The following is a 22268-nucleotide window of genomic DNA, read 5'->3' as shown; positions in this document are numbered from 1 at the left end:
CTTCCAACTCTACGATTCTATGATTCTATGAAATTCATGAATATTGTGCATACTAAATTGTAGCCCTCAGGACAACAGGGAAGAATCTGTTAGACTACCCAAAGGTCAGACTAACAGTTACTTCCAAAAGAGCATATACAGCTATGGCCCCCAGGTTATGGAACAATCTGCCGGAGGAGATCCGTCTCATCACAACCCTTGATGCCTTTAAGAAGTCACTAAAGACAGATCTCTTCCGGCGGGCATACCCACCTGACCTTCTATAAAGAACTTTAGGAAACCCCACTTCCGGTCATAACAGCATAACTGCCCGCTGCCCTATGATTACTGTAATTGAAATTTTTATACTTTGTGATGTTTTTATGATATGTATTTTAGACATTATTGCCTGTATGGAGATTTTTGGTTGTAATCCCGCTTCGATCTTTTGGCAGAAGTGGGAAAATACAAATAAACTTATTATTAAACTTATGAAGATAATTCTGTAAACAAAAATAAATAATTTTATGCATGAAACAACATTTGTGTACGCTGAAACATCAGAAAACAAGGATGTCACTATTTTAGTTTTGGATTTTGGAGCATAGTAGATTTCCGGATGAGGAATACTGTACTATGTATCTATTCACTGAACAAGTTACCTAATGATCAGCAACACACATAAGTACTTATTCATTGACTAATAGATTTACTTAACTGGCTTCACATTTTGCATCCTGTCTGCACTACAAGAAGTTATGAATCTGGGTGAACACTTGACTGAATTTGAGCTTAAACATGTTATGCCTAAAGTGACATTTAAAAAAAAAATTGACCCATGCATAAATTAAATTATAATCCTTTCAGGAACTTCAGAAAGAGTTTTGTCTAGTACCAGTGAAGATGATTTTGAGGCAACTTTAAGAAAATGGAATCCTATCAATAAGCCCCAAATGGAAATATATAAACCAGAGGTTGGTTGGTTGATTTTTCCTTTCCTCTATATTTTACATGGATTGTAGTGGATTTTGTTTTCAGTGTATTTAAATTCTTTTGCACAGATACTTCCACGGGTATTGACCCCACCTATGTTGCCTCCTCCGCCACAAAAAGTACTGGAAATCAGGCAAGATCTCACGTCACATTTTTCTTTGTAAATCATTATTACTTTGAGGATGCATTCAGACTGATTAAAAAGACCAGAAAGTCCCAGATTTTGTTACTTTTCTTTCTTGTTACTTTTCTTGTTACTTTTATTTTGGAAATCCGTACATGTTTTGTTTATCCAGAATATCTTTGTCAACTCCCAGTACAATCAAAGACTTTTTAAACCCATTGGTTTGTTTATATTAACCCAATATAACATTGGAAAGAACAGGTACAAAATCTGGGACTTTTTGGTCATTCTGGATACACTATGAATGAACTTTCTGTTGTTGCAAAAAAAAAAAAATGTGCTACCAGTATAAAACTAGATGGGATAATTGGGGGATAATTTGGGAATGTGCCTAAAAGATTGTTCTTTTAAAGTCTCTGCCTGTTTACCATATTTATTAACAGTGGAGGTTCTCCAGTTCCTGCAAATAAATTTTCAACAAATGGAGAAAGCCTGGAATTCCAAAATAGGTAAGAAGAATAATGCTGTGGAGACATCTCAGTCAAATTATGCAAGGTACTTTTGGATAATTTGTGGTTTACTTGCAAAATAAGTGACCACTGGCCCCAGTTCAAAGGAACCAAGCAATTCTAATTGGCCAGAACATTCCTCCACAAAGGATGCCAATAGTTAGACCACAATCTCTTATTCTGAGCTGTGTCTGGTCTTCTTTCTGTCATCCTCCCACTGACAGGCAAAGGCCTTTTCTATTCAGACAGGTCTTTGGCCATGAAACTGCTGAGTGGAGTTTTGAATGGTTGTGTTGTGTTGCTTTCTTTTTATTGGTGCCTTTTAATGAACGTTTGATCAGCATTCTAGATTTTAACTAGCCATTTTCATTTGATTTTGCAAATTGAGTGTCTTGTTAGTGGAAAAACAAGGTATATATCAATATATTCACTGTTTAGTACAGGGTAGGGCACCACTTACACCCCCGGTGGCATTTTTTAAAATGCAAAAATGTTTTTGCAAGAAAGAAAAGAAAAGACATCTGCAAAGATGGCTTAGGGTTTCATTTGGTTTGCAGACCACCTTTGCACACCCCTGGTTTAGTAGGGCACAGAAACTACTACATTCTTGACTTACAGTGGTACCTCGGGATACGAAATACCCAGGTTACGAAATTTTCGGGATACGAAAAATCCATAGGGAATTATTGTTTCGGGTTCGAATGTTTTTTCTTGGTTACGAAAAAACTTTTGGTGCTTTTTTCGGCTTTTTCGCCGGAATCGCGGCTTTTCCCCATTAGCGCCTATGGCAATTCGGCTTACGAAGGCTTTTCGGGTTACGAAAGCGGCCCGCGTACGAATTAATTTCGTAACCCGAGGCAACCACTGTACAATTCTTTCATTACAAAAGACAGACCATCTATGAAACACTTCTAGTTGGAAAATCAGTCCAAAGGTTGTATGCATCTGATGTTGGGGAAAAAGTTTCTCACACGTGGTGATGTATGTCCTCGTACAGTATCCGCTCCCAGAGTTACCTTTTGTTAGCTGAAGAGAAGGCTCTATAATAAGAGGCACTCCCATTTTCTACATGCCTATACCAATAGACAGCAGTAAGAATCAAACATCTTATGACTCTCACTTCCAAATTTATATGTGAGTAGTCTGTGGGTAAGGATATCTTATTACTGCAGATATTCTACACATTTCCATTGCATCTAGAAATGCCCCGTTTGCTGAAGCCATGCACATGTGCTCTACTATACCATGATGCTCCTCTGTGGTTTGCTAATCATCAACATGTTTTGTTTAACAATCTGTGTGTGATAATACCCTGGTGTTGTGTGCGTGTGCGCTCACCACACACATTGTAGATGGTGAGAGCTTTTAAATGTGATGAGGTATGCATGGAAACACTCTGTCTGTGGCTTTCATAATTTATAATGAAATTTAACATTGCCAGTGATGAGATAATAAGAGAAAAATTCTGAAGATGCCAGCCACAGATGCTGGCAAAACGTCAGAAAAAACTCTTCTAGAACATCGCCCATAGCCCGAAAAACCCACAAAAACATATAAAAATATTGAAATGTCAGTTTTAGTTAACCTCAAGTTCAGGATTGGGGAAACTGTGACCCTCCCAATGTTGCTAAATTCCTGTCTCCCTAGCAAGCCAAGTAAATGGCATAAGAGTTCACGAACATCTGGAAGTTCACGGCTTTGTCACACTGTTTCAGCTAATCATATTGGGGCTCGGTGGTTCTTCTTCAAGGTCTCTGTGAAGCACACACAATGGGTTATTCTGTGTCTGCACAGCATTTCGGATCCTACTGGAATCATTAGGGAAGACTTTTTGGCGGTAGCTCCGCCCACCCTTATATAGGCAGGATGTCTTCCCGCCTTTCACAGTTCCTTTTGTCCGCCATGTGAACAGCTTAGAAACCTCGCTTAGAATTGCTCCTTCCTGCTTTCGTTTTCATTTCTACGTTTGTTCTGATTTTGTTTGATTCTGACTACTCTTTGGATTTGATTTGGACTTGGTTTTGGACTCTGATTAACGATAACACTTGGATTTCTTGACAGTTCTCTCTCTTCATCCTGACCTTGGTCTCTAAGATGTCTGCGCACTCTTTTAAGAAGTGCTCTGAATGTGGGACAAATATCCCGCGCTCAACGGACACTCCTTGTGCCTCCTCTGCCTGGGTGGGGCCCTGTCCCTGCTTCCTGCCCTCATTGCATGCCCTTCACTTCTGCAGGCCAGGAAAAATGGGAGATGCGCCTTATATCCATGCTCCTACACAGAAATTTTGAAGCCTCCCTCCACCTCTGAGCCTCTGCCAATGCTGCCACTACCAAGGACAAGCTTCTCATCTTTGTCCTAGAGGTCCCTGCCAAAGGGCTACTGCTGCCAAGGGACTACCCTCTGTCTCCTCCAAGGGTCCCTGCCAAGGCTACTGATGCCGAGGGTAAACCCTCTTTGGAAATTTCTGGGTCACCAATCCAGAGAAACGGAGGCCTCTGGACCAGGATGTGGCAGCCGAGGGAAGGAGGAGGAGGCGACCCCCGCCTTCTTCCTCCCCGCAGGCTGTCAGGCAGCCGTGGGAAGGGAGGGAAAGGGCAGGATGTGATCCCCACCCCTTCTTCCCTCCCCGCAGCTGTCAGGGCAGCCGTGAGAAGGTGAGGGAAGGGAGGGGGAGGGACCGCCCCCTTTCTTCTCCTCGGGCTGTGAGGCAGCCGGGGAAGGGAGGGAAAGGAAAGGAGGTGAGTCCGTTCCCTCCCGCAGCTGGTAGGCAGCGTGGGAAGGAGGGAAGGAGGAGGAGGGACCCGCCTTCCTTCCCTCCCCGCGGCTGTCAGCAGCCATGGGGAAGGGAGGGAAGGAGAGGAGGCGACCCCCTCTTCCCTTCCTCCCGCGGCTGTCAGGCAGCCATGGGAAGGGAGAGGAGGAGGAGGGACCCTGCCCCCTTCCTCCATGGTGTGAGGCGGCAGCGTGGGAAGGGAGGGAAAGGGCAGGAGGGACTGCCCCCTCTCTTCCTCGCGGCTGTGAGGCAGCCGTGGGAAGGAAGGAGAGAAGGAGACCCCCCCCTTCTTTCCTCCCTGCGGGTTCAGGCAGCCGTGGGAAGGGAGCGAAGGAGGAGAGCGACCCCCGCCCCCTTCCTTCCCTCCCCGCGGGAGGGGAGGGAAGGAGGACCCCCACCCCCTTCCTGCTCTGCTGAGGAGGAGCTCCTCTTGAGGCTGGCTGGAATAGGGGCAGGTGGAGCTCAACAGCCCTCCCCTGCAAGCAGCCATTGGCCAGCCAGCCCCAGGAGGAAGAACTCCTCCTATTTAGCCCTGCGTGCAGCCCTGCAGGCGCGCGCAGGGCTACAGGAAGGCGGGCGCGTCGGTGGCACACTGTCTGCGGTCTGCCCTCCTCGGCGGCGGCCGCGGTACCACCTGCAGCATCGGCGGCAGGGACCGTGTGGGGCTGGTCTGGCGCCTCCGCGGGCCGGGGGTTGCCGACCCCTGGGGCATGGTTTCCAGATCCTTCACCATTTTAGTCGCCCTGCTTTGGCACCGCTCTGTTTCTCGATGTCCTTTTTGAATTGTGGTGCCCAGAACTGGACACAATTTTCCAGTGGAGCTGGCCAGTGCAGAATAGAGTGGCACTATTACTTCCTTTGATCTACCCTTATATGAAGACCCCCCTGAGGACAAGAGATGGACAGCCATGGCCATCCATGCAGAAGCTCATGCCACTGGCCTCGCACCAATCTCAGTGGCCTGACACTTGGCTGACTATGCTTCCCGACAGCTCTCAGGCACCTGGCCTCCAACACCACGCCCTGGCTAAGGTCTTCAGATCTAATGCTCAAGCCCAAACAGGCCATCAAAGAGCTCCCTTTCAACACTCCGGGACTGTTTCATAAGGAGACTGCTAAGAAGCTAGACTTCAAAACAAAATGAAGAACAAGCCCGTAAATTGTTATTGTCTTCTTCCTCAACTTCTCACCTTCTTTCTCTCAATGCCATTTGGAGATGGCAAAGGCCCCCCCCCCCCAGGGTAATCCAACCAGTTTTGGCACTACCAACACGCGCTTCCCTCCCCAACAACAAGAAAAACGCCCAACAAAAACAGAAATACAAGCAACCCTTCCCTTAAGAAGTATGCAGAACAAGGCAAGCACCGCTTCTGAAGCTCCCCAGCGCACTTCGTTCTGTCAACTCCTTTGGGGGATCGCCTGGCCCACTTCCACCACTCCTGGGCTTCCATAACATCCGACTCCTGAGTGCTTTCCATCGTCTGTAGGGGTTACGCCCTGGAGCTGCAATCCTCTCCCCTGAGGGGTATCATTCTCACCACTCCCTCCTCAGACGCTCTTCTCAATGAAGTGTGCTTCTTGCTTCAGAAAGGGGCATTGAGCCCGTCCCTCGGTTCCGGACCCGACATTGCCTTTTCTCTCGATACTTCATTGTTTTGAAAGCCACAGGCAGCCTCCCTCCCATCCTGGATTTGCGTTTTCTCAACTCTGTCATTGCCTAAAAGTGTTTCCGTATGGTAACCTTGGCCTCCATCTTGCCTGTCCTGCAGGAGTGAGACTGGTTCGCCACCTTGGATCTTCGGGATGCTTATTTCCACATCAACATCTGAGAGGCCTACCAGGACCTTCTCGCCTTCTCCGTCGGCCCCGGCTGTTTTCAGTACCGAGTACTGCCTTTTGGACTTTCCACTGCACCAAGAGTTTTCACAAAGTGCATGGCAATCGTAGCTGCATACCTCTGCCAACAAACATCATTGTCTTTCCTTACCTCGACGACTGGTTGTTCATGGCCTCGTCCAGGCAGATGCTCCTCTCCCATATCGAGTCGGCACTCTCTCTCCTTCACCACTTGGGACTCATGATCAACAAAGAAAAGTCCACCCTCTGCCCAAACCAGAGGATGCGCTTCATAGGAGCCACCTTAGACTCCATGACCTGCAGACAGGTTCCTCAACCTCAGGTCTGCAATTCATCGCTGCCTTGCCTTCCAGCACATCACTGCATGAACAGCTCAGCTCGCCCTCAGCCATATGTCATCCACAACATATGTCATGCCGAGGGCCCATCTCCGCATACATCCCTTCCAGTCATGGCTCCTCTCAGTCTTCAACCCTGCCTTCGATGATCCATGGAAGTGGATCACCATTCCGAGGTCAGTCGCCCACACTCTCCGCTGGTGGCTCAACCCACGCAATGTCTTGGTGGGCATTTGTACCTCCACAACCTCAGACTTCAAATACGAGCAGGGAAGCCCATTTCGATGACCTCTCTGTCCATTGGAGATGGTCTCCCAAAGAACGCCAACTCGACATCAACGTGCTCAAGATGCTAGCGGTACAGAAGGCATTGTAGGCCTTTGAACCCTCCCTGCGAAACCAGGTCTCTGTCCTCACTGACAACATCAACAAACAGGGAGGTACCACGTCGGCCACCCTCCTCGGCCTCACCCTTCAAATTTGGAACTGGTGCATCAGAAAATGGATTATCTTGCAAGCCATACATCTCCCTGGAGAGGAGAACGAGCTTGCAGACAAACTGAGCAGGGCTCCAGACTCGTCACAAGTGGCAACTGAACCCTCAGGTTGCCCTCCGCCTCTTTTCTCTGTGGGGGACTCCAGACATTGACCTTTTCGCTTCTCATCTCAACACTCACTGCAACCATTTCTGTTCCAGGATCCCTTCACCTCACTCCTGAGAGGATGCCTTCCTCTTCCAGTGGTTCAGCAAAAAGTTCTACATCTCCCCCCCCCCCATTTCTTCTAATCACCAGAGTGATAGCAAAGCTGCACACTGAGAGATCAGACGCGATCCTGATCACCCCTTGGTGCCCGAGGCAGCCATGGCTCACCCCCCTACTCCATCTCTCCAACAACCAATTCTAGCCTCTGCCACTCCATCCCAACCTCCTTGACCCTTCACGACACTCGGGTTCGCCACCCCGACATGGACTCTTCATCTAGTGGCATGGCCCTGACTCGACTCTTGATACCGGTGCGAGACATCATCCTGGCTTCTGGAAAGCCTTCCACTCAGCCCTCCTACACCCTTAAATGAGCTAAATTTTTTACTTTCCTGTCCTCAACGTGACTCACCTTTTCGGAAGTCAATGTCCCTATTGTCTTGGACTTCCTCCACCACCTTTCAGCATCTGGACTCTCCATTTCGTCCGTAAAAGGCTACCTTGCAGCCATCTGTGCCCGCTACCAATTCTCTGGCCACCCATCCTTCTTCACTGACCCACTTGTGAAGAAATTTTTCAGAGGCCTTGCCAACCTAAGACCACTAGCAATGATCCCGATCCTGGCTTGGGACCTCCAGCTCGCCTTAGCGGCACTCACTACCTCACCCTTTGAACCTCTGGCTTCCTGTGACCTCAGGCTTCTCACTTGGAAGACAACCTTCTTGATAGCCATCACCTCAGCACACCGGGCCAGTGAACTTTGTGCCCTCTGTACGAACTCTCCATACTTGAAATTTTTTAAGGACAAGGTTGACTTCTGTTCGGACATTTCCTTTCTGCCAAAGGTTGTGTACACTTTTCATCTCAGTCAAGACATCATTCTCCCAAGGCTAGCCCTGAACCCGACCACCAACACTGAGTGCCGGCTCCACTCCCTTGATGTCAGGCAGGCGCTAGCCTTCTACCTCGAGAGGACTGTGTCCTCTTGTCGTTCTCCCAGACTTTTTGTCTGCTATTCCAACCCCAAAAAGGGGCTTCCAGTCACACCTCAATGTTTCTTCAAATGGGTGACTTTCACAATCCTCCTCTCCTATGAGATTTTTGGGAAGACTCTGCCTGCTTGAATTCGAGCCCATTCCACCTGGGCGGTAGCTTCATCTTCAGCCTTCCTCTCTGGAATTCCCTTGGAGGACATTTGCAAGGCTGCAGTTTTGTCACAACCTTTGGCCTTTATCAAGCACTACTATAATGGTAGTTCTTTGAGTGGTCATCTGTGAATTCACGCAAATCCCACCCATCCTCCCCTCTTTCGTGTCCTTCTCTCTTCCTTGTCTGCTCAGTTCTTTTGGAACTGAGAAAGGGCAGGAAGACATCTTGCCTATATAGAGGGTGGGCAGAGCTACCACCAAAATGTCTTCCCTAGCGATTCCAGTAGGATCCAGAAATGCTGCGCAGACGCAGAATACCCATTTGTGTGGATTCGCAGATGACTACTCAAAGAACTCCAGTTACAGGTAAGCAACCTGTCCTTTTTGTTATTGGGTGCTTGTGTCTTTCTGTGTTTTTTATATTCTTTAAACACTTTCATGTAAAATATTGCTTTTATTTTTTTAAGGGTACCTCAGAAAAAAATATCAAGTAGTCTAGAAGACCTGCAAAGTGAATCCTTGGGAAAGGTTTGCTAAATATCTTGACTTTTTTTTAACACATAGGCTTTTGAGGTGTCTGAATGTATGCAGCATCTAGAAAATTCGAGAAAAATGCTGAGCAATTCTACTTTTGTTTGATTTTTGAGATTACAAAAATAATATGAAGATGGGAATGGTCTACAATACAAACAAATCCAACCTATATTTCACTGTGGCAGTTACAACAAAAGGAAACTAACTACACTTAATGTCTTCTGACCAGTATATCCATATAATACAAGTCAGAATTTTGAATTGTTTTCTCTGTACATGTTAATTCCATTTGAAAGTGACTTGTGAATCTAATACATTCTGAAGGCTATGTGGTTAACCCCAGAATGCCTTTCAGAATTTCTCCAGCATGTTTTCTGTAGAACTTTTATTTTATTCTTCCAAAAATATTTTCTGTTATTGTCAATGGCAAATGAATGAAGGACTAACTTCTGTAGTTATTCTAGAATTCAATGGTCTATTTTCTCCTTGTTCTGTCTGTTGTTATAAAAATTATTGATATGAATAGATGTGCACTTAGGGTCCTTCCCAACAATGCACAGGGAAGCAGTATATATATACTCATGTGACCTACCAGTATTCCAGCTCAGCTCCACTTTAGATAAACATATTTGAAAAAGTGGATATAATTAAACTTGAAGTCGAGGAGAAAGGGTGAAGTACTTCCATGCATTTGGCATTTAGATATGGAGTACAACATGCATAGTGTAAAAGATATGTGTTTTGCTCACTTTTTAAATTCAGAGTGAACTAGCAGATCTATGCATGTGATACACTCTGTATGTATGCACTAGGAAAGTGTTGCACAGAGATGAAGACAGCTTTAGGTGAGTGGAATTTTTCTGATCTTTCACATGCCTTTGGCAAATGTGAGTAACCAAGTGTTAAGCAGTTTGTACTGCACAGCTAGTTATTGTTTTAAATGGTTAAACATCTGTTCTATATCTCAGTATTGGATTCATTTGCTTGGATCCAGTACATAGCCTATAGAAGCCACTGGCACAAATTCAGTTGACTTCAGTAGGAGCTGTATTTGGCTGTATTTAAAAACTGGAAGTGAATAGAAGATGCACACTAATGACTATGCGGCATGGGAATGTATATTGAGGAGAAAATAAACCTGCTATTTTCCCTCCAATGCATCACTAGAAATCAAACTAAAAACGTTACTTTATGTTTGCACTAACATTTTGTTTGTTACTTTCTCTCCTTCATACCTTGAAATTGTCCTCCCTGCAACTTCCTAGCATATAGATGAAAAACCAATAGAACGTGATATAGAAAAAGAGGTATATTAACTCCATTTTAACTTTTAAATCATTATTTCATGATATGGTTGTTCTTTTTTTCCCCTCCTCCTCTTTTGTCACCACAAATGTATGTTTGTCAGTATTTATGAGCAGATGCTTTGAGCAAACTACCACATATACTCACCTATATTTTGACATCATGTATAAGTCAAGGTAAAAATGTGGATTTTTATATGACTCGTGGATAAGTCGAGCCTCAGACTTAAACGAGGAGCCCAGCTGGGGAGAGGCTGCTGGTGATCGATCGCCGTTCCCAGCATCTCGCCAGCTGGGCTGGCCCCTGCGGAAGCAACCTGGTTGAGGAGAGGCTGAAGGCAATCCATTGGCCTTCCCAGGCTTTCCGCAGCTGGCCTTTTCCCCGTGAAGGAAGCCTGGTTGAGAAGAGGCTTCAGGGCATGAAGTCAAAGGCTTTCATGGCTGGCATCCATGGTTTTTTTTGGGGCTATGTGGCCATGTTCTAGAAGATTTTCTTCTAGAACATGGCCACATAGCCCGAAAACCCACAAAAAACAGGCTTCAGGGCTATCTGTCGCCCTTCCCAGCCTGTCCCCGGCTGGGCTTTCCCCCACAGAGGAAGCCTGGTTGGAAAGAGCTGCAGGGTGATCAGTCACCCCAGCCTGTCCCTGGCTGGGTTTCCCCCTGCGGAGGAAGCCTAGCTGGGGAGAGGCTGCAGAGCGATTGGTCACCTTTCCCAGCATCTCCCCACCTGGGCTGTCCTTTGCAGACGAAGGCCAGCTGAGGAGAGGCTTGGTCATAGTACCATATTACCCCGTTTATTCTGCCCAGGATTTTGGAGGCCATTTTGGAGCAAAAATTTCCCGACTTACAGTCGAGTATATATGGTAGTTAAGATTTCCATTTTAGCATTTGTGTAATAGATATTGTAACAAGGTCAGAGCTTAAAGGAAAACTTCTCTTGGACTAGAGCGAGGGGAGATGGATGAACGCATATTAAATACTTATATGTCTAAAGAGTAAGACATTGTAGCTTACTTCCTCACTCAGTAGAAGATTTAGAAGTGACTGATGGGGCCATGTAGGCTGCCCATCAGTCAAAATAGCAGAGCCAACATTTCTCCATGCCGCCAAAGAAAATGGCTGACCAAGAGCTACAAACAAGAAGTGGACATCTTGGTGGAAGTGGTAATTGTAAACCTAGTGACATTTTCATTCCAGATTGAATATTTTCCAATACGTATTGTCTTTAAGAGTATTGATGATGATGGTTAAAGTATACAAAGTTAAAATAAAAGCATTCATGGGGTTTGTGGCATGATTTATTTTTTTACACCAGTGCTATCTACCATTGTCTCCATCATTCTGGTTTTTACCAACATTAAACCCTTCTCACATGCATCATTCAGGTCTTTGCCTCGGAACAAGACCTTCCCCTGTCTTTGTACTTTACTTGTGATGTTCCTGCTTAATTGCTTCAGACAACCACATCAGGTCCTGTAGGTCTGAAGTAAATTACACAGGTTGCTCATGTCCCTGGATATTATGGTTCACATACTGTATAGCGTCACATGCTGCTATGCTAATGTCACCATGGTATAGTGTGTATTATCCAAACACTGATTTCTCATAGAAGAAAAGGTTTTGACTCCTGCTTCTGATTTCAGTAAATTCAGTGAACTTTAGAAATAATGTTGTGTTCTGCTGTTGTTTGTTTGTTTGTTTGTTTTAAAAAATCCACACAGAATAGGCCACAGGTGAAAAGCAGCAAGTACCAAACTTTGCCAGGGAAGCTGTTTCGCCCAGCACACAATGGTGATAATGGGATATACAATACACCTGGTTCTCCCAGTACATGTCGTGTGAATGGCAATGAGGACAACGGCATACAGAGCCTGAGTATGTACTGCAAGGAAAAGAAAAATTAACTCTGTATGAATAAAAATTTGCCTTGGTGTCATATGCAGCTTAAAGTGCAGTTATTTAAAAGCATATGCTACAATATCACCATGAGTTATATCAAAACCAATGAATCCAAAAATGGACATCCTACCAAGTTTTCACTTTAACTAACAGAAAGTGGAAAGGTGGATTTCTTAATTTCCTAGATTCCAGGACTGTTAACTGCTTGGCCATGTTCATGGTGAGTCTCTGCTGCTGTACGTTTAGTCAGTTATTTGAGTATCGTCTGGCATATAAAGACTTGGTGTATGCATGGAATTCTACCTGCTCTTGCGAAGTCTAGAATTAAGCAGTTGCAGAACATGCTAGAATTCCCTGTGCACAATGCTCAATGTGCATGAGTGCCCTCACTCATTTGATTTGCTCTCAAAGCAAGTTAGAGGTTACCATGCTAGAGAAGGCTCTGTAGCAAGAGTGCTGAGGCTGCCTGCTTTCAGTAAGCTCCATTAATTTCAATGGAACTTCAGATAACACACTTTGTGCATCCATCTGCAAAGATAATGCTCTGCTGGGTTTTGATGCTGCACTGCCTTGCTAGTTACAATCCAGTGATTTTTCTAATACTCCTGAACATAATGTCAGGATAGTGAGCTCATAGATTGTCATTATCCTGGCACCTCAGAATAAGCTATAGGTTTCAGTAGTGGAATTTTGAAATGAACTAGCCTATACCACAGGAGGCATGGCCTCCTCTGCTGTTCAGTTCATGTTGAGAAACCCATTTGAAACTAGTATAAGCCTCTTAAAATAATAAGTACATATTTTAAAAAAAACCCTCTCAGGAACAGCAAAACTCCCTAAGCTCTGTTTATAAATAAAACTTATTAACAAAGTCCTGAGAATCAGGATTCTTTTAAACTGAGCAACCAGATTTTACTGGCATTTGTTTGCACATACATGACAAATAGGGCAGCCTTTTGTTCTTTTTACTGTTTTAACTTAGGAGTGTTTCATACAGAAAGGCAAAAAAGTAAAATATGTAACACAATACATTGTGAATCCTTTATAAAATGCACTGTTCTTGCTATAGATAGAACATTTTGCTCTTAGATGGCATGCCTTGAAACTTCATCTGCTTTGTTACTTTGCTTCCTGTTAATTAGTTATTTCCTGCCTTTGGCTTTTTTCTTTCTTTGCTTTTCTATAACTTCGTTTTGCTTGAATTTTCCATCATCTTTGCTTCTTCATGTGGCTTTCTGATTCTTGGAATGATTGAAGATCGCATCAGGAGTGTCAGTGCACCAATCTTAGGTACTGTATGCCTAGTTATTATGCAGCTCTTATGCTAGCAGTTAAGTAGATTCATCATTTCTTGATTCAAACTATAAATTGCAGAGAGGGGACTACCTAAACCATTATTTCTTGCCTTGAAAGGAAAAGCCTTTTTCCCCCTACTAAAATAAGATGAATTTTAGGCAAATACTAGTTTTTGATCTTGGAACTTGCTTGTTGGATTCATGACTTCTTTTTCTAGTTGATTACAGTGGATGCTAGGCATAATTGAAACTATCACCTTTGGAAGCAGAATTTGTGTTTTGGGCAAAAAAAGCTTTAAATGCTCCTTATTTTTTTGCCATTTAATTATACAAGACAAAAGACCAGGGTGGGTGGGATGTAACACATTCAGCACTCTGTATACACGAATTCTTTATCCATGGATTCAACCATTCATGTCTTGAAAATATTAAGAGTGTGTGTGTATGTGTGTGTGTGTGTGTACACACACACACACATTCCAAAAAGCAAATCTTGTTTTTGCTGTTTTATATAAGTGACACCATTTCACTATGCCATTGTTTTTAATGGGACTTGAGCACCCATGGATTTTGGTATCCATGGGGAATCCTGGAACAAAACCCTAGCAGATACCAAGGGCCCAGTGTAAAATGTAAAATACTACCAGCCAAGAATTTTGAGACTCTGGTTTCATTCAACACTGCGTCCTTGGAAAAACCATCCTGTATTCATGTTACAAATTAAATGAGAATTACCAGTTTCTAGTACATCTGCCCATTGTACAATAACTGAATGGATCAATTGTCTCTTCCAGTGTTTTATGTTCTAGCACATTATGATGTGATAACCTGAATGTTTGAAGGACTTTGTGCATGCATGTACAAGAGAGAGACTTTATCTTGTGCATTTTATGCTTCATGAATAATCTCAGTGACATTTTTAAATCAAAGGAGACTCCGACAATATGGATGGCACAGTCACTTCAGAAGACCTTTCTCCCTTATCGTCTGGAACAGAGTCTGGTGCACAGTCTCCATTATCTCCAGAAAGTAAAAGAAGCCCAAAAGGAATAAAGAAGATATGGGGAAAGTAAGTGGCTGATTTATTTTGGTCCTTTCTTCATCATCTTTGAAATTTAAAAAAAAAATACAGAAATGTTGCAAATTATTGTATTCCCAATAATATTTACACATTTCTTGCATTTTTGAGTAAAAGCTGCTTTTTGCATTTTAATGCCTAGTGGCTTTTTTTTTTAATCTCTCCAAAAAGAATACGCAGGACTCAGTCTGGCAATTTTCCTGGGGATGATCTGGGCTTGGTTGAATTTCGAAGAGGTGGCCTCCGTGCAACAGCTGGACCTAGACTGTCTCGGTCAAAGGACACCAAGGGACAGAAGAAGTAAAGACTGGCTATTTATTTTTGCTGTAGCATTGCTAACTATTGCATAATGGACTATCTTGGAAATAATCTCTGTACTCTTGTCCAGTAACTGCTCTTACATACCTTGCAGCTGTCTAGAGATGATTTAGTAAACACTGTTTGTATCATTAATACAGTAGAGGTAAAGGCCTACCTTAAAGTGTTTCTTAATTTTTTATTAGCAAATGCCATTGTTAGATCTTGGTAGTAGCTTCCAGGGCAGGCACAGATTTTGCCACCTTTCCTTTTTACACTGTAACCCATGAACATGTCACACAAGACATTACCAGTGGGAATGGAACTTTAACCATTTGCATTGCCCTGTCACTTTATGTTATTGAAAAAGAATTTCAGTATTTGCAACAAACGTAATGATGTGGGATGCAGTAAAACCTGGCCATAAAGTTCAGAAAACTTACATCCACCTACCTGTTATTTCAACTATATATAATTTCCATTTCCTAGCATATAAATTGATGACAGTGACGATAAAATTCAATTCTTTACTTGTGTTCCCTAGTGATCATAACGCCCCATTTGCCCAATGGGGCAATGAACGAGTGTGTAGCTGGCTTGAGGATTTTGGTCTCGGTCAATATGTCATTTTTGCACGGCAGTGGGTAACATCTGGTCACACACTTTTAACAGCAACACCACAAGACATGGAAAAGGTAAGCATTCTAGAATGTCAGCAGAAATTTCAATTGAGTAGAATACAAAATATTCTTTGTTTTTCTGTAAAATGCACCCATGTCTGGAAAGCTCAAAATAGTATACAGTTGGCCCTCCTTATACACGGATATTTTATACACGGATTCAAGCATCCACGGCTTGAAAATATTCAAAAAAAGTATAAATTTCAAATATCAAACCTTGATTTTTCTATTTTATATAAGGGACACATTTTGCTATACCAATGTATTTAATGAGACCTGAGCGTACACGGATTTTGTTATTCACGGAGGTTCCTAGAACCAAACCCCAGCGGATAACAAGGGTCCACTGTACAAGATTGTTGAAAGGTGCAAAATATATTATTGGTCACCAGTTATATTTGGTATTTAGATATTAATTACATTATCAAAAAGTGGCAAGTCTGTATAAGAGGAGGAAAAATTCAGAACTGAGCACCAGTCTCTAGAATGTTTCTCTGTCCAGCAGTTGCCCATAATAACAATAGCACTTAAATTTCTATATCACTTTATAGTGCTAGGTATTCTCTAACCACTTTGAAGTGTATTAGCTAATTGCGCCCAACAAGCTGGGTACTCATTTTACCGGGCTATGAAAGGATGGAAGGCTGAGTCAACTTGGAGCTCTGGGATCGAACTCACAACATTTTGACTGTAGTACAGTCTGCTCTTGGCTTATGTGGGAGATCCGTTCCGGACCCCCTCACGTAAGCCAAATACCGCACATGCTCAAGCCCCATTCAGGTGAATGGGGCTCGTGAATGTGGTGGCACGGCAGCACGCATGCGCCATGGGCATGTGCCCTATACATCTGAATGGGACGTGCCACCCTACGTGGCTTTCAGCATATGCTGAAAGCCGTGTATAGTGCGCCCATGTATGATGCGGGCGCACTGTACTGGCATTTAACCACTGTGCCACCAGGGTTCCATAAGAGATGCAGGAATGAGTGTTTCAGTCTTACTAGTTTAAAGAGATCGTTCTGGAACACTGGTAGAGAGCTAAAATTAGTAGTCTGTATGGGCTGAACATTTCTATGCTATGGCCTTTTTCAAAAATGTTTGAATTACAATTTTTACTGTACAGTGGGACATCCGTATCCGTGAACTTGCCATCTGTGGATTTAAGCATCTGTGAGACCTTATGTCCCATTGTTCCCAATGGTGGTGCATGCCTAGTTGCTCTCCTGTTTCTCAGAGGCCACATTTGCGGTAGCAGGAACATTAAAGCAATTATGATAACAAAAATAGTTGCTTGCGAATATGTAGAAAAATCCAGCCAAAAACTTTTCCTCCAGAAATTATTTCAAATAGTGATATGTTTTTCTAGAGCTTGGGAAAGTTATTTTTTGCAATACAACTTGCAGAATATCCCAGATAGCATGGCCATTTGATAGGGTGGATTCTGGGATTCATGTTCCACAAAGTAACTTCTCAAAGTTATGGTTTTTCTCCCTAAAAATACAGTTAAATGTTTGTGGAGCTCTAACAAGTGCAATACTGTAGTCTTTCATGCCTTTTCAGAATTCCCATCCACCTTTAAGATGCAAGCCATTTTTAAGTATTGCAATTCCTATAACCCCACCCAGTCCCATTCCTGTCTTAACCAAGAAGTAGCAGAATGACACAAATAACTAATGCAGACAGAACATGTTTGCGTTCCATGTTAAAAACAACTTAAGAGTCCTGTTTACGCAAAGTGCCACTATGGCAATAGGTCTTTGATCTAATTCACAAAAGCTCTTATTATGTTCTTACGAAGAGGGCTGCATCTAAAAGCACCCCAAGCTGTGAAATTGAAGTGATGAAGAAGTCTAACCACATCCAGCATAGATGGCTACCATCTTGACAAGCAGATGGACAGCCAGCCCATAGTACTTCTGTCCTGTCTGGAATGAGTTTCAGTTTTTTAGCTCTCATCTAGTTTATTACTTTAGAGATGTAATTGTGAAAGTTTAACTTAAATTTCATCCTCAGCTTGAAATCAGTTGTGAGTCAGACTTGCAGACATAAATAGATCCCTGTTGTCTTTCTTAATTTTTTGATCTTTTAACAGCTCCCTTACCAAACCATTTAGTTTCACTTTAGAGATTCCTGGGATTTAAACGTTCACCTAATCATCTATAGAAAATCTCAGTATTAAATACAGCATCTAGTTCAAAAAACTCAGGCCCGGTACAGATGGGCAGGAAGGGGTGGCGAGACTCCGCCCCTTTCTGCCCCTGATCATTGCTGCAGCAACCGCATGGGTGTGGCGATGATCTGCCCCAAAAAGGTGCTGCAAAATGCAGCTCCCACCGGCGCCGCTGCCAAAGTCCATTAACGCCCTGGGACATCACGGTGACATCACGCATGCCGCCCTGTTTGGATGCGGTGCATTTGTGATGTCATCGATGCGTGCACTGTGTGGACAGCGCTGCGTAAGGATGGTGCTGCTGTTATGTGCTAGGGTGCAGGAGCGTGCGGTTGCTGCGTGCTCCCGAACCCTAGAATCGGCACCAGCACACCACTTCCCACCCATCTGTATTGGGCATCAGTTTATTTTGGAAAACTTAACTCTGTCATATGTGTTTTGTCTGCATAATTGCCATTGTGGCAGATAGTATTTTAATCGTTATCATGATTGTCTTTTATAGGAACTAGGAATAAAACATCCTCTACACAGGAAGAAATTGGTTCTGGCAGTTAAAGCTATAAATGCAAAACAAGATGATAAGTCTGCACAGCTAGATCACATCTGGGTGACGCGTAAGTATTAGCAGTGGTTAAAAAAACAGATAAAATAATTAATAGCTTTCTTGCCTATTTTATATTTTGTAGGATGTTTTGGTTTTACTTTAGGGGTGAAAGAAAATGGAAGTACGCAAATTGAATTTTGTCTTCAAAAATTTCCACTTTACCATAAGATCAGGATATGGGGATTCAGACTTGGAGCTTCAGTTTGTCAGTAGGATTAACCAGAATAGTGACATCTTCAAGAGGATGTTATAGATTTGTAACACTAATCAAAAGTGTTCTATCCAGCCTCCATGTTGAGGTGCGAATTTTTCATAGTGAAATACGAAAATAATCTGTTGATTTGATTATGATAACATTTTTGGTGAGATAAAGAGTTGGTGGTAAATGAAAGCGCACAAATGCTTCAATTTTGTTCTCCAAAGAATATGGTTTGGGGGGAAATGATACATTGTCTTTGTATGTTCTGTAGGGTGGCTTGATGATATTGGTTTACCTCAATACAAAGATCAGTTTCATGAATCAAGAGTTGATGGCAGAATGCTGCAATATCTAACTGTGGTAAGATGTCAAAAACTGATTCTAATTTTAAAAGCTTGGGAATAGCTGTAGCTTTTCTTTTGCTTAAAACACACACACACACACACCACAGAGCTTAGATGATAAAATAGATAAATTGGTTTTATACTAGAATTATTTTCTCCTTAAATTTTATTTTTAGATATTTAACAATAATTATATTTAGAATTAGCATTTCTAATTTGTTCTTATGTGGATACATAAAGTAAAATTAAATTTTTACAAAACTGTCCTCCCATTCACTCTAAAACACTGTTTAACTCTCAAGAAACTGAAGCAGAGCAGATCACTTGCAGAAACTTAAGGCAAAACCATGCATTGGATGAAATGTAACAGTAGTTTTGATGTGGTTGTTTTTGTTTTTTGACTAAAGTTAATTGCTGCCCCAAATAAGGACGGGAGCAATTTCTGACAGGATTTTGGCTCAAGAGGGAAGGGTTAAACTTCTCTCCACGCTTGCCACAGTCCTGATAAAAGTCACAAAAAATCCTGCAGTTGGTATTAATGCTGTGCATTGACCATTACATTTGACCCTCAACTTCATAACAGCAAGAATGGAGAAGAGCAGGAAGTGGACAAACATGTTGCTGGTCTGGAAGGGCTTGGGAAGCACAGCAGAAAAGCAGGGCAAATACCAGACCCCAGCATCTTAAAAATAGGGGTGATATGTTCTGCCTATTAGCGGATGTTGGAGCTTTCCTCCTCACTTAAACAAATGCCTTCACAGGTCTCTCACATGAAAGGAAGAAAGAAAAATTGGGGAGGGGGAAGATTTGTGAATACCCATAGGAACTGTGCCTCCATTCATTTACTGGAAGTGATTTTGTAACTTCTGGAAGCTTTGACAGGAATCACAGTGGACACACTGTGTCCTTCTATAAGACTACTATAAGAATTCTTCCAATTCTTCTTCCCAAACAAACAAAAAAAACATACTGCTGTTTTTTAGGATTCCATTTATTTCATTACTGTACCAAGTAGGTTGGGTCTCAAGATCTAAATTAATAGGCTACCTTGTCAGTTGTGGTTTTGGCACTGCATGATACTTGATTAGTTTGTTTTGTTTTGCAGAATGACCTTCTGTTTCTCAAAGTCACAAGCCAGCTTCATCATCTCAGCATTAAGTGTGCCATTCATGTGCTGCATGTGAACAATTTCAACCCCCACTGCCTACGTAGAAGGCCAGCTGATGAGGTGAAAAGAGAAACCATCCCTGTACTGACTGTTTGCTTCCTAGAAATAGTTCTTGTTTACCCATAACAAAAAGCAGGAGTGGAAGAAGAATGTTAAGTCTCTCTCAGCCTTTGTTATCAGAACAAGTTCTCCAGTTAGTCCTGGGAAGTTTCTCAACTTCTCTCTGATTGCATGCAGGCCATGTGTACAGTAGGCAGTACCTGAATTATTTAGGATTCACTATCGCATAACTAAATCCATTGGAAAACCAGATTCATTCTAATAATAATAATAATAATAATAATAAATTTTATTTGTATTTCCTGTCTCTCCCTGCGGATCGAGGCGGGATTACAGCAAAGAATAAAAACCACAATACAAAATACAATATTATCTAAAAAATACAGTTAGTAAGAACAACAACAATATTACTACCAATCACTAAAAAGGCCAAATCGTCGTCAGTTTCCCGTGCTATCAAGACAGAGTGGAACTGTTCCATAAATCACCTATAAAAGGTCAGGTGGATAGGCCCAGCAGAAGAGATCCATCTTAAGTGCTTTTGCTAAAGGCTTCTAAGGTGGTAATGAAAAGGATCTCTTCTGGTAAGTTGTTCCATAATTTAGGGGCTGCGGCTTTAAACCAAGGACGTAGCCGGGGGGGGGGGGGGGGGGGGGGGGGGAACCCCCCCCTATCAGGCTCTGGGGGCGTTCAAGCTCCTTCCTCCCCCCTCCCCTCCATTAAAACCACGGCGAGGGAACAGAGGAAAGACAAAACAAAAGTTCCTCTTTTCCCTCTACTCCGTGGCTTTAATGGAGGGGGGAGGGAGGAGGGAGGAGGAAGGAGCTTGAATGCCAAGCTCAGAGAGAGAGGGAGGGAGGGAGTCCCTGTGACTCCTTTCGTTTCGTTTCCTTCAGAGTCCGGCTTCCACTCCTCCTCCTCCCCCCCCCCTTCCTCCCTCAGGAGAGAATGAAGAAAGAAGGAAAAGGTGACTTCTAACTTTTATGCGTTAAGCCATGTACAATATAGTATAATAATAATAATAATAATAATAATAATAATAATAATAATAATATCCCTTACCCAAAATGCTGATGATTAGATGTATTTTGGATTTTGGAGTTTTTCAGATTTTGGTATATTTATATACAGTATTATGTCTAATGGGATATTATACTGGGAGATGGGATCCATGTATGTTTCATATGCATCTCATAGACATAGACTGAAGGTAATTTAATGCACTATATTTTTAAAATAATGTTGTGCTGCTGCATACTGAGCTTCAGCAAAACCCTGAGACCACTATTCCTTGTATAATTCAATAATTCAGTCATTGATCTAAACCTTCAGGATTTCCAAGTTTCCTTGAGTTGGGGGTCAGACCAGATGCTCTCAGGGTCAGTTTGGGGTTTTGGAAGTCCAGAGAAAGGAGACTCAGGCTCTGCTCTGGACATTTCTCCAGAGAATGGACTCATGTTTTCAAAAAGTCATTTCTGGATTTTTGCAACAACAAAAAAGAGGTGGGTCTGTGATGCAAAAAGGCAAGAGGCTTCCTTCCAGCCTTGTTTTTTCTCTTTTTTAAAACACAAATAGTATAAAATACAGTTAGCTGGCCCTTTTTCAGCATGTCAATGGGGATGCTTTGATGGAGAGTTCCTGCATGGCAGAATGGGGTTGGACTGGATGGCCCTGACAAAGAAGGCTAAAAGTCTCACAAAACTACAATACCCAGATATTGTTGTTGTTATTTTCTTATATCCCGCCTTTCTCCCAATATACGGACTCAAGGTGGTGATTTTCCATAGCATTAATCTATAGTTTATTTTTCTACAATGCAGATGGACACCTCCATTACATAATTTGTTGAGGATGCTTTGACTGGGAGTTCCTGCATGGCAGAATGGGGTTGGACTGGATCAGGGCCCTTCTAGGGGTCTCTTCTAACTCTATGAGTCCATGATTCTGTAGCACTCTGAGCCTACTGTGATTTTAATAGTTTTTAAATGTATAAAGGTATAAAGTCTTATAATGCAAGCCATGCACTGATGGCCATGCACTATAATTTTTTATTGATTGATTTTATACTCTGCCTTTCTCCCAAAATAGGATTCTCTTAAAGGGGTTTGTTTAATATAAAAAGAAAGGAACGTATAATGGCTTGGAATTAAAAATTATGATTGATAGATAGATAGATAGATAGATAGATAGATAGATAGATAGATAGAT

General features: G+C 42.7%; 1 protein-coding gene across 1 annotated transcript in view; it reads left to right on the top strand.

The window, feature by feature from the left end:
- PPFIBP2 (PPFIA binding protein 2) overlaps positions 1–22268 on the top strand; it is a 198400-nt gene that overhangs the window by 153589 nt on the left and 22543 nt on the right. The window contains exons 13-25 of the mRNA XM_042454773.1: positions 847–953; positions 1041–1105; positions 1540–1605; positions 8894–8954; positions 10226–10267; positions 11989–12142; positions 13424–13456; positions 14392–14530; positions 14711–14839; positions 15381–15531; positions 18188–18299; positions 18760–18848; positions 19938–20060. Of these exons, the coding sequence (XP_042310707.1) occupies positions 847–953; positions 1041–1105; positions 1540–1605; positions 8894–8954; positions 10226–10267; positions 11989–12142; positions 13424–13456; positions 14392–14530; positions 14711–14839; positions 15381–15531; positions 18188–18299; positions 18760–18848; positions 19938–20060 (1271 nt within the window). The remainder of the gene's footprint in view (positions 1–846; positions 954–1040; positions 1106–1539; positions 1606–8893; positions 8955–10225; positions 10268–11988; positions 12143–13423; positions 13457–14391; positions 14531–14710; positions 14840–15380; positions 15532–18187; positions 18300–18759; positions 18849–19937; positions 20061–22268) is intronic.

This window comes from Sceloporus undulatus, chromosome 1, assembly GCF_019175285.1.
Source record: "Sceloporus undulatus isolate JIND9_A2432 ecotype Alabama chromosome 1, SceUnd_v1.1, whole genome shotgun sequence".
In the NCBI taxonomy this organism is placed as follows: Eukaryota; Metazoa; Chordata; class Lepidosauria; order Squamata; family Phrynosomatidae; genus Sceloporus; species Sceloporus undulatus.
The sequence above is the reverse complement of the archived record's forward strand: the minus strand, read 5'-3'. Positions and strand labels throughout refer to the sequence as shown.